Source organism: Octodon degus, unplaced genomic scaffold (genome assembly GCF_000260255.1).
Source record: "Octodon degus isolate 3935 unplaced genomic scaffold, OctDeg1.0 scaffold00158, whole genome shotgun sequence".
NCBI lineage: Eukaryota > Metazoa > Chordata > Mammalia > Rodentia > Octodontidae > Octodon > Octodon degus.
This window is the reverse complement of record NW_004524734.1, coordinates 2,035,861-2,048,994: the sequence shown is the minus strand read 5'-3', so window position 1 is coordinate 2,048,994 and position 13,134 is coordinate 2,035,861. Positions and strand designations below refer to the sequence as shown.

Sequence of the window (13,134 nt, the reverse complement as noted above, 5' to 3'; positions counted from 1 at the left end):
CTTCCTGTTGGCTGCTTTCAGAAGACCAGGGTCACCATTTTAGGGTGGGTTAACTCTTTTTAGTGCACCTTCTTCCAGTTGTATCTATTTTTTTCTTTCCCTTCATGCACAGCAACTGCCTACCAATGACTTTCAAACTTGGGAAGTATTTTCACACAGGTCTTAAATTCTGCTTTAGGTGACCACCATCCCCACAGTAAGCACACGATCTCACTTCGTATTCTGATGGTTTTATTAACAAGTATATAATACATATATTGCATACTGTATATAGAATATGAGGACTGTACAGTACAAATTTATGTTCACAGTTTGACATGACAAAATGTCATTACTCAATTCCCATTGGACTACAGAGTAGAAACAGAGAAGGAACATTAAACATTCACATCTTTAGTAAGAAAGATTACCAAAATGTTTCAGTATTTGCAAGTATACTAACGCATGCTAAAAACCTTTACCCATTCAGTCTTATTAGCTTATAAAATATATTACACTTTATTAAAAATTTCTGCATAGTTTATACAAGTATTAAAGTACTGTAAATGTAATAATCCTGCTATACTTGCAGGTATGGTTTAAGAGACGCTAAGCAGAAAGATTATTTTGACTCTCTAACACTAAGTACATAACAGAAAACAAAAGTGCTAGTATTTGTAAAACATGTTGTAGCCCTCGTTTAATGCATGTAAAATGGCTTTGTAAATGTATTACTTAAGTGAATTTGCAATCATTTAGAAATTGTTAACTTTGACCAAGAAGAGAATAAAGACAACTCTTGAGTTCATGTATGATGGCAATTCCTTCAAGACAACTATGTATTTTCAAATCAAATTATTTTAAAACCTTAGCTCTTTGAGATTGTCTTTAAAACAATCTAATCAGGAATGATGGACAGATATACAATATCAGCAATAGTCTTTCAAATTCTACTTTAGTGCAATACTGATAGTGCAGATGGGTGTTGAAGAAAACATACATATACATATATAGTTCCTCCGTAGTTCTGTTCCAAGGCTCTTGCAATCGCTGCGTATTTAGCATCTCCGTTGCTGAACATAGCTATGCTGCAAATACATGCTCCAAACCAAGCAATTTAGAATGTTAATGCCCATTTATGATGTAGACTCACATTTCAAAACTCTGAAATATGATAGATTCTGATTTAATTTTTATGACTTCACCAAGATGACATTTGAGCAATAACTGAATAAACTCTCTAATAAACAGTTTATATGACACCAACTTCATGTTTACAAATCATTCTGAGAAACTTAAAATAAGTGTGATTAAATCACCATCGATAGTAACATGGCACATCATTAAAATCACAAACTTCAGGGCATGTTATCTGCTATCTGAGGTCTTCCACAATGACAGCTAAAATGTCTAAGACTAAATTTCTCAACTATCGTAGTAAAATACAAATATGGAAAATTTGGTAGGGGCCGATTGGTAACTAAAAAGTATCAGACCAGCAAAGGAATAGACAATGGCCTCTCTGGGTCGCTTCTGAGTTAAAATGGATCTTTGTTAATTTACTGTTAACAGAACCTAAGCAATTTAGTAGTAGCCTAGCAGTCTTTTGAACAAGATTTAAATATACCATAGCAAACACCCCATTTCACGAGAACCCACGGAGCTATTAATTGCACTCCAGATTCAGTGCTCAATCCAAGATCAATTCAGTCCTTTTTTGCCCCGCTTTCTTTATGCGTTGGACTAGAGAATGGCTATCTCCACCCAAAGGAAAACATTCCTTGCACGCCACAATTCCTCAGTGTTTTGGAAGAAATCAAAAGACACGAACACTTTGGCATGGATGGGACCGACCAAACACTGACAACATAAATGACACCTGCTTTTCAAAGAGCCATTTCTATTCCTCAATTCATGTTATAGTTGCACAAAAGAAAACAATAGCCCAAACAGCATATTTTAATAGTCTCAAAACATTTTGTAGTGCTAAGAAAAAACAAAACAAAACAAAACCCAAGTGCCAAGATAACGAATTTCTTTCCATTTCTCACCTACATTTCCTTTCAGCTGGTTCACAGGGCCGAGTGGGACCCCGCAGGAGCGCAGTCCCCATCACCTCTAACACAGCGCCATCAGCGTTAGCTCCCCACGCATTTTGCAGGCCTCCAGTCCCTTGCTCGCTCGCTGATGTTCAAAATCATGTATTCCTCCCAGCTGGGGTTGTACGGGATCCTGAGTTGTAGCCGGGATGGAGCTGTAGAATTCCACTCCTCTCTTCCTCCATCCTTCAGAGCGAAGGGGCATTTGGATTTGCTTATATGCAACCATGTTTGACCACCACTGCCCATTTTCTTCTAACTTGAGACCAATGGCATTTTTCTGTGTGAATTATTTTTACTGGCATTTAGACTATGGTGCTCAAAAGCCCGCTTTTGAAAAACTTCCCCCATTACTAATGTTATTTATTTTCAACATAAAACACGAGTCACTTTTTTTTTTTCAGTTTGTTCTTCTGACAGGATACTTAGTAGTGACAGGAAGTGACCAATTCCAAAGTAAACTTTCGGGAACATTCAAGCTACATATATAAATCCCTGAACTGTGGTTTTCTATATATTTTCAGAAATCTGCCCCCAAAATAAAGGTATATGTGCTTCACACCTAGTTATATTTACAAAGAGTGCTACTCAGGTCTTATGTGAACCAACCTAAAGCTTTAGCAGATACTCATCTATGATGTGTGCCACCAACACAAATGACAGCCAGTCTGGCACCTTACAGCTCACACATTTCATGTAAAAGCTACGTGACTACCTTGATGTGGCACTACAAGGACCACTCAACATCTCCCTGCTCATGAAGTTCTGTAACAAGTTGGGTAAAAGGAAGACCCATCTACTTTTACCCTGAAGGATTTTACTCTACTAGTGGGCAAATATTTTTGTGGCTTTGTTACCCTCCATACTTGATGGTCCATACTAAGACTAGGAATGGAGATCTCTGTGTGCAGAACCCATGGTGTTCGCTTTGGCAGCATGTCTGTGCACAGCTGAGCATGCGCGGTAGCTGAAGCTCTCTGGTTAGCACCGTGTGGCTAACCCAGTGTTCTCCCCAGCAGCTTCCTCCTCTGCAGCCCGTTCTCCGCCCTTCTGCCTCTCATCCACGCTGCGGATGTCCAGCGTTCACCCCTCGCACCTATTTATCACCCACCTGATTAAGCAGCTCTGGCTCATCTCCTAGTGGTGGCAAAGCCCTCCGTGTGGACTACAGGCCCAAAGGGCAAAGGCCTAGACTTAGATGAGGTGATCGTCCAGGTTGTGATGCAAGATGTGTGAGGACAATGGCATTGGTGACTACACTAGCCTGAAGCCCTCCTGCAAGTCTTGCTAATGGCGAGCGGGATCAACCTTTTCGCTGCCGAGCGTAAAATGGGCTCATGGTGCACAGGGATGAATGTCTCTGGCAAGGACTAGCAGGCTAGATTCTGTATTTCTAATACATTTACTTTGACATTCTTTTGAGGAATACATGGAGAACCGACAATTGGTTGTTAGTTTACATGTTCCCTTGTTCTCATTACATTAAACATATCTGTAAGAAGGGTTTGCTTAGCATCCCCAGAAAAAAAAAAAAAGTGTTCACATTCTTTAGGTCTGACCCGTGATAAGGAGGGGAGGATTAGAGAGTATCAACTACTGACCATATGGAAGTTTTGAATGATATAAATTCAGAGGTTCAGACCAGCTGAACCAAAATTAAAATGTACATGTAAAAAATGAGTTAGATAATGGGAGGGAGGACAGAGAGAGCCAGAAGGGTGGGGAGCGCGCCGAGGTGGAGACTGAGGCTTTCAGACCAGCATGTGGCGCTTCCTGTGTAGGGCAAGATGGTCAGAACGGGAGAAGCTGCGGTCACAGTCTGGGCACTGGAAGGGTTTGATTCCAGTGTGTTTTCGGAAATGTCTTGTGAGTTCATCAGACCGAGCAAACTTCCATGTGCACCCTTCCCACGTACATTTGTAGGGCTTTTCTCCTGCAAAAAGAAAAACAAAAAACAAAACCTTATTTATTTATAAGACAGTAAAGGTAAAATTTTAAGCTAATATTCTTGAAAAATACTGTTTCCAAGATAAGGTCATACATGTGTCCTTCAACACACTACAGTGCTTTGTAACCATTATGCGACAAGAAATTAATTCTCTTAACGTTTTAGACCGGCTGTCAACCCCTCACTCCGGCCCCATCTACACATACTTTGGCCTTGATCCCCAATTATTTGTGTTTTACACTGGGGATTGAATCTAGGGCCTTCACACATAGCTATGCCCAGTGCTTTTTATTTCTTTAAATTTTGAGATAAGGTCTAAATTGCCCAGTAGGACTGTGCTCTTGGGATTCTCCTGCCTGACTTCACAGAGCACACCACCATACCCGGCTATCTCCAAGTCTTAATCTTTATCAGCAGCTTAATTATATGTAGTACAATGGCATATTAAGTCCAAATTGGAAGTTTGAGGGATTTCTTACAGTTTTCTAAAACTATGAAGTGTCTCGTATCAACTAAAATGCCAGTTAGGGAACTCAATATCCTACTTTTTTTTGACTCAGTAACAATTATTCCTAAGTATATGTTTTAAATGTATAAGTACTGAAAATATAGTCATTTCTCCCCTCCTTTCAGAAGCCAGGCTCCTACACCTTCTTCCCATAGGAGGATGCGATTTACAGGTGAGCAGAAGGCCGAGCCGGACAATGTAGGGAGGGCGGGTGCGAACATAAGCAGAGGCCTTCTGCAGCGAGACCAGAATGCCCCACCAGCGCCCGAGGTGAGATGACCACCTCTCACGGCCTTTCGGTGTGATGGCCCGCCGAAACTTCGGGCAGGGCAGTAGCCCTTCAGAGAGCACAGCACTCCTGTGCTCTGGCTGCTTGCTCTCTATTTGATCCTGAGCCAAGGTGGGGCAGTCCCTGAACGAGTATGGCAGGCAATGACACGGGAGCCCCCTCAACTCTGAGTATGTGCACTTTTACTTCCTTCAAGCACACCCTTATATTTCGGTTATACTTCTGTGAAGCTATCCTAATTTCTGTTCCGCTTAAGCCATGTTCTTCACTGTCATAAATCTTATCACAAGACAGCTACGAGACAGCCCGGACCAAGGCCAGGTCCTCGCCAGCGCTAGCAGTCAAGGCTCTGTCCCACTCTCTGCCCTAACTACAGAAGGCAGAACTACAAGCACATGCGAGGGGCCTGGTCGTAGGACTGTACTAAATCCGTTCTTCCTATCACAAAGGGAATCATTCCCCAACACTACCCTTCCCGACCAACGGAGACATCTTTCTACGACCATGATTGCTTTTGAGGTGCTTCACAAACCTCCATTATTCACACCAAGTATCCCTTTCCCCAAAGGCTTGGGACCAAAGTGATTCAGATTTCCTTTCTTCAGATTCTAGAATAACTGCACAGGCTTTTGCAGGTGAACATCCCTAAATCCAGAAATCCAAACTGCTCCAAAACTCTAGACCTGCCCAACTGTTCTGCTGGCATTTGAAAAGTCAAGAGTTTTAAAGCATTTCGGATTTGAGATGGGGGCTGCAGAGCCCACGCTGTGTCCGGAAGCCAGAACTGCTCCCTTACACGTTCTGCACTACTACTTCCCTAGACAGGTGAAACCAGGCTGGGTTTCCAGTACCTGTATGCGTTCTTCTGTGTGCTTTGAGGTGGGAGCTCTTAGTGTATACTTTGTTGCATCCGTCATAGTCGCATCTGTGTATCCTCCGCTTCCTCTGTGTATCCGGGGATTCCACAGGTAAAGGTCTCTTCCCGGGCTGTACTATGACTGAAGGGTGATTCCTGTGAAAATCAAGGTTAAAGTTAAGTGTTAAGCACAGTGTTTCCTTTTTTTCAGTCCACTTAGAGCACTAACAACTTTGGGCAAAACCAAACAAACAAAAAACCCAATAGAAGAAAAACAAATTAGTTGACTGACCCAGGAAGTACTGCTATAGTCATTAAACAAACACTTAGTGAATATCTACCATGAGCCAGGCAACCGGGACACAAAGATGAACAAAAATAGGGTTCCTGTCCTCAAGGAGCTCATACTCTAGGTTGTTCTGAGTGCTGTACATGCAGAAACTACAATACACACAACTAACCAGGACATCTGAGCCTAAGCTTTCTGTTCTAAAGAGCTTCACATATATACATAAATAACAAAAAGATAACAAAAGGCATTTGGCACACCTTTGAGAGACCTTAAAAATCATGGAGCAAGCCAGTGGATTTCAAAGCTACAAAGTCTGCCTTTGAAAGGGAAGGACTTCCTGAGACAAGCGCCGCAGGGCCGCCTCACTGCAGTGGGCTGGGCACTTGGTTCCAAGTGCTTTTCTTCCTGGCTAGCTGGTTTCCTATGTGGGCTGCTGCTGGGCCCACTCCAAGACATTACTCAGTCACATCTGTGAGAGAATTACTTAAAGAGTCTATGTCCCAGTTGCAGCTAATCTCAAATTTTTTGAGAAGCAAAGTGCATTCTTAGGTCAGCATTCAAATAAGCGTATTTCTCATTAGTCATTAAAAGCCACTGAGTATGAGATCACCAGAAGAACATGACTTAAAATAGAAGAGTTTTCTTTTGAGCAGTCTTCAGATTTGAGGAGACTGCCCTGAAATATTCTTCTGTAATTCACAGCAACCTACACTTGGGCCCAATGCTTCCTCAGCTGAGGGATCCCTCCCTGCGTAGGTGCTCAGACTGAAGTAGTTTCACAGACTGTCCTCACCACTTGGGCAGGACCAAGCACAGGTGCCTGTCACGCTGCTGGTGACCTTAGCAGAGAGACCCCTCACAACCAGAATGAGGCAACTCAGCCCACAGCGACGTGCACCATGCGTCTGTGCAGATGCAGCCACTCGGCTCTGGGCAGGGGCAGGAGGGTACTCGTTCTGCAGTAGGAGGCCAAGCCCAGGTCACTGGGTCAAAGCCTGCTCGCAGGTCTGCACTCGTCCGCTTCCTCCATGCTGTTGCAGGGAAATGCAACGACTCCTCTGAAAAACCTGGGAAAGTATTGGGTTTCTGTTGGGTGGGGGGAAGGGCGTACGTAACTGTAAGAGCAATGCAGTCCAACTGGAAGGCATGCTTACTGCTCTGACTGGGTAAGAAGATGCATCCTCTGCCTCATCTACTGGGGAGCACATGACAGTGCACCCTCCCACCAGGTAAAATCCTGCTTTGGCGGTGCTGCTACTCAAGCTACTTTGACGCAGGCTACAGCTATAGCATCCTTGAAATCATCAGGAAACCAGCTGTTTTAAAACAGACTTCCCATTCTGCGGCACAGCTGTGTGAGGGAGAAGCAGAGAAGATCAAGGTGGGCAGACACTTACTCAAGTTGCAGCAAAGGTAACAAGGGAGGATGGGTTGCTGCCTCTATCCAGGAAGCTGGCCGCCAATATTGAAGCCAATATTGAAGCACCACAACGGGAGATGAGGATGGTAACGATTACCACAAGAAATGGAAACAGAGAGGACATGGGCAGTGAGATGAAGTGACTAGCGGATTAAAGTGCCTGCAAGCAGGCGCAGGGGCTGGGGGTTTGATCCCCAGGCCTGCCGTGCCAGCCCCGCCCCTGGGGCATGCTGAGATGGCAACTGAGACTGGACGTGGTGGCAAGTGCCTGTAATCCCAGCTCTTGGGAGGTTGTAAACAGGAGAATCATTGAGTCCAGTCTAGTAGTGAGACCCTGAACACTCTGTAGACCCTTCCCTAAAATACAAAAAAAAAAAAAAAAAAAAGATTAAGTGACTAGCCCAAGGTCATGCACATGCTGCGGACAGACAAAGCTAGAGTCAAAGACCATCTTCTCAGCAACTGCAAACATACAGCCTCCAGAACGAGCACTGGGTGAGGTGAGAGTCCTTCCCAGTGACCAACCCTATGACTGACACTACTTAACTCCCGTGTGGGTCGATCCCATTAAAGTACTGCACAGGTGCTGAATGACACGGTACTACTGTCCTGTTAGTAGGATGGCAGTTCCACAGGATGGTGGATGACTAAAGCTCCAAGAACAAAGAGATTTTTCAGTGTTGAACATCTCCAAGTTGCACAGACCACCTTCTGTCACCAGGGCTGTTTTGGAGCATCTCTTGGGCCTGTGTGCCCTACAAATTTTAAGACCTTGCCATAATTGACACACTACTCTTAGAAGCAACAGCTGGAAAGAAGGTGTGTCTGCATGACAATTTTTCATGATCTAAACTTGCACGAAATATCTAAAACACCAAGTTCCGTCTGCAGACATCTGCACATATGCATAGAAAAATCACGTAAACGTTGAAAAACACCAAACATCGTTTACACAAGGTGAAAATCTCGAGTGATTACTTCAATGAAAGTTGACAAAACTACTGCCTTGCATTGTTCACGCAATAGTGCAATTTTTTTGGTAACATATTTAGCACAGAGTCTCACTACACAGATGGGATTTGTCGTGATCCTCCTGTTTTCAGCCTCCCAAGCACTGGGATTACAGGTGTGCGCCACTACACCCAGTCTCAATCGCCATCTCAGCGCCATGCCGGGGGCGGGGCCCACACGGCACGCCTGAGAACAATGGTCTCTGTGTCTGCCTAAGCAGGTGCTTTAATCTGCTGAGCTATCTGGCTGACCCGAGACTGCAATGTTTTGGGGAGAGATTCTCCCATCGTGAGCAGAGGTCCCGAGCCACAACACCCAGTGGCTGCCACATACTACAGGGCAGTCCCGGTCACCTGCAGCACATCACACTCTTGCAATGCTTCCATTAAAGGCCTAAGACGTGTGCTATTATACCAAGTCTGGTTACACCTTAATATACTTACTCTTGCAATAATGCTTGTGGGGGGGACACTGAGTTCATTAAAGGGGGTGTCATTTCTTCAGGATAATAGTCTGTCCTCTGTGGTTCAGTCCCAGGCTCTATTTTAATTTTTTTCTGTAATATGGGCTTCTCATATGATTCAATTACAGGTACTAAAAAATAAAAATAGCAAAGTCACTCTCTATACAGATGATCAACTTCAGCTTTTAAAAGTGCGGCATACAGCTCCTACCAGTATCAACACTGATGTGTGAATATTTATTTGCCCATGGCAAATCACAGCAGGAATGACTACTAGGAGACTCTTTTACTCCCGACTAGTGTTTTGCCAGCAAGCAGCAAACATAAGACCTAGACTTCTAAGACAAGCCTCATAATGATTCTTCCTTATCCCTGGGACACCAGTTGATAAATAAGGAGGCTTTTAAGAGCTAGCAGTTATCATCATGATCAAAAAGTATTTATTAAGTGTTCTTTGTTCCCAGAATCATTTGGTATTCAATAAAGTAAAAGTGAAGTCAAGCTTCTTGCTATCTCTAAGTTGACAAATGTACAATATTAATAATCATCTCAGAGTATTCAACAGCCAGCCTGATTAGTGGGAGTTCTTCCAAGAGTGACAAAAACAGGGCGGCAGTATCATGGACAAACAACTTCCTCTGCAGAGCTCAGGGCTCTGTGTCATGCTTCCCCACCCATACTGGGGCAGACCTGGTGAAGAAGCAGGTACGAGAGCACGCAGCTAGGCTGGTGTTTACCTTGCATGCTACTGCCTGAGTTTTCCATGTCCTCTGACAAGGAGACCATGAGCGGCTGCTGGAGGTGGCTGGTGTACATAAAGGGGACGGGCTGCACCACGACTGGCTGGATGACAGGCAGGATGCCCGGGCTCCGGATTCCGTGCCGTGTGAGGGCAGCTGCCATCACCGGGGGCAGCGGCATGCTGAAGGGCTGGACGCCGGGTGAGGGGGGTGAGTACTTTTTGATCGGTGGGCTGGAAGAAGGCATGCTCAGCCCCGGTGACGATCTCCGGTGTGAGGGTGGGAACTTCAGGGAGGAGGGAGGATTCCCAGCCGAAGGCGGTGAACCACGCTTGTTCACCGTGAGGTCCACTGGTTCCATCTGTATTCCATGCGACAGGCCTTCTGGGGTCTGAAAGAACTTATCAGGCAACGATGTGGAGTAAATGACCCCATATTTGGTGGATTTCATGGACTCCATGTAATTAGATGGGTAGGACTATTGGGAAGGAAAACAAAAAAAGCAATTTGTAAACAGTCAAATGGTAAGTGCACTGTTTGAGATACACACACACACGCACGCACGCACGCACACACACACACACACACACACACACACATTCTGATCATATAGGCTTTAAAAACATGTTGAGATATACCTGATCCTCCCCAGAAAGGGTTATGAGACAGATGGTCCAGCAAGCATTAAAACTAACGTCAGTATAGTTACTGGGTCACATGGAAAATCTGAAATTTAATTCAAGATTTAAAAATCCAATGCGAAGGGTGATACCTGGGCTAAGGTTCTAACACAGGTCCCATCAGCAAGCTTTGTGGGCCTTTATCACCAGGAGTCAGCTTCAGAGATCATGCAGAATTCAGAATCAGCCTAGCTGCACTAACTTCGTTGCTTTTCTGATGGCACGATAAGCTCTCCAGCTACGGCGTCTCTAACCTGCACAGGACACGCAATGCTTCCCATCTCTCAAGACCAGCTTTTGATAATGAAGAGAAACAGAGCTGCACAGTCATTCTTTCTGAGGGGCTTCTGCCGGAGCACAGTCCCCGCCCAGGGTGGCCCACAATCCTAGCCTGCTGACAGCTGGCCTGCTTTTAGCATCTGAAGTCCCAGAAATCTCTTCATCTCTGGAAAAGCAGGATGGCCATCTACCCTCCAAACCTATGTACTCAAGGCTGTTCTCCCTTGGGCAATTATGTTTTTGTCCCCAACTTTTATGATTTGGAAGCAATGCCAGCTCATGACACACCAGGAAAATGCACCATTGGGCCTTTATAATTAAACAGCCTAAAAGCACTATTAATTAATTTCTTGGCTTCCCTGGCCGTTCCAATGGCCACTACTGTGAGCTACACTAATTATGAGGGAGCAGCGATTCTGTCTGGGATTACTACTTGGATCACACTGTCCTCCTCCCGCCTAGACTAATGCATTTCCATCTGGCTGTGCACTGTTATCAAATGCTTGCTTTGGTCCCTCCTCCAGGCCAAATGCGCATCAGACTACCCAGGAGGAGGGGACCAGGAAGTAAGACCATTAGCACTGACTCTGTGTTTCCCTGGTGTCCACATCAGTTCCTCATCCTTACTTGTTCTATTTTCTTCTGCCCTTTCTTTCTACATCGATTACCATAATGTGTAACCTCCCAGCACAGGCAACACCAACAGCATGGCACACAGCCCACCAGGGGCACCTACAATGCGTACAGATGGGACCCGAGGGAGGAAAATGCATCCTTTTAAGCTAGTTCCCTGTTTACTTCAACGTGCATACAAGAACAGTTTATACTCTTCACGATCATTACATGAAGTTTCTTTTAAAAATAAATGTGTTAAAGTATAAAAGAAGACATGAACAATGACAATGACAGTATTAAAAATACACGTGCTCCAAGAATGCAACTTGTCGAGGTGCTACTGAACACCCACCTTCCAGGAGGTTGTGAGGTTGAAGTTAAAACTGGATCTGATGAGACAGCCTTTCTAATGAGCTTAATGTTAAGGCCTGGCACACCAGGTTGTCGACCAGTCCCTTCCTGTTCCTCACACGAGAGCCACAGTGGGCTGTCAGGCTCTAAACAAGGCTTCTGAAACCTAACGTGTACTCAGATGCACCTGGGCATCTTGGGAAAACACACATTCTGAATCACTAGGGAGTGGCCCAGGGTACGGTGGACCATTTTGTTAAGACTCTAAATGACAGAGGTATAGAATAAAGGTAGGAAAGGTCAATGAACAGAGAGAAAAGAATTCTAAATATTAATAATATTACTTAGAAACAAGGGCCTGAAGGATATAAAAACCAGGAAATACAAGATACATGAATTTTTAATACCAGTCAATTCCTACCTTACTTTAGAGCCAGACAAACCAAAGCACAACACAAAGTGAGAGGCCAAAAATACATGGCAACATTAACATTAAATATTAAATACACCTAAATTTAAATATTAAAATAGGCATTATTAAACGTATCAGGCTTGGGCCGGGGAGATAGCTGAGCAGCATAAGCGCCTGAGTTCAATCCTATAAGGCTCATTAAAAATATTATAAATTATGCACCATGAGCGCTGCAGGAAGTAATTAAATATAGGAAAGAGAAAGTTTTCTCCTAGTTGTAAAATTTAACATGTTTCACATAATTGTCCAAAGGGCAAAGGTTCTGGTGCTAGGAAGCAACTTGAAACTGGAGACAGCATCGGTTCTATTCACCAAAATGTGGCTTCCCTCTGATTTTCAGCCCTGCTTTTCCTAGGTCTTCCTTATGACCTAGATTTTAAGGCTAGCAGTTATTGGCAGCTAAATAGGAAGTAAAATGAGGACATACTTTTATTGCGTCCTTACTGCCTTTTTTTACCCATGGTGCACTCGAATTTAAGGCAAGTAGAAATTCAGAACCTGGGGACCTTGCAAATTTAAAAATATTGTCAAGCTTCCCAAGCCATGGAGAAAGAAAAAGCCACACATTGAAGTACATTCTACAAACATGACACACAGCTGCACTGAGCGCACTCGGCAATGGGCGGCCCCACCCTTACACTGAATGTGTTCGTTCTCAAGCACCAGGCTCAGCGCAGGAGACACATTTGGGCAGACACCCAACGCTGAGCATGTAATTAACCATTTCCAGTCCAACTGCTTCACAAAAAGGTGAGTAAACAGGGTCCTTCAAACTCGCAGTGGCAGTGCTTACTAGAACCTTCTCCAACGCAAGTTTATTTTAATTATTTGGGTGGAGCACATAAGCTACTCAATCAGCTGGTGGCAATCTGGTTCTGCTTAGTAAGGTCTGATACCAGGCTCCATCTGGGTGTGCCTCCAGCGGGCACACCCTGGTAACAGTCGCTTCCCCTCTGTTCTAGTCCATTCCTATCTTCTAGCTAAGCAATGCAAACAGGCGTGGCTGCCCTGGCCCCAAATCCAAATCGGGGGCAAGTGTTGATGAAGCAGAACATTTGTCTGTGGCCACAGATGGACACCCAGTGTCCCCTGTGTTCTGGAACAGAACAGCCCCAAGACAAGGTACACGCGT

At 44.4% G+C, this 13,134-nt stretch overlaps 1 protein-coding gene across 4 annotated transcripts in view; it reads right to left on the bottom strand.

Moving 5' to 3' along the window:
- Nucleotides 1–214: 214 nt before the first annotated feature.
- Klf3 (Kruppel like factor 3) overlaps nucleotides 215–13,134 on the bottom strand; it is a 30,713-nt gene continuing 17,793 nt past the window's right edge. For all 4 annotated transcript variants that reach the window (XM_004642635.2, XM_023702741.1, XM_023702740.1 and 1 more), the window contains exons 3-6: nucleotides 9,603–10,083; nucleotides 8,846–8,996; nucleotides 5,675–5,835; nucleotides 215–4,011 (exon numbers count right to left, since the gene is read on the bottom strand). In XM_004642635.2, the coding sequence (XP_004642692.1) occupies nucleotides 3,830–4,011; nucleotides 5,675–5,835; nucleotides 8,846–8,996; nucleotides 9,603–10,083 (975 nt within the window). In that variant the 3' untranslated portion in view covers nucleotides 215–3,829. The remainder of the gene's footprint in view (nucleotides 4,012–5,674; nucleotides 5,836–8,845; nucleotides 8,997–9,602; nucleotides 10,084–13,134) is intronic.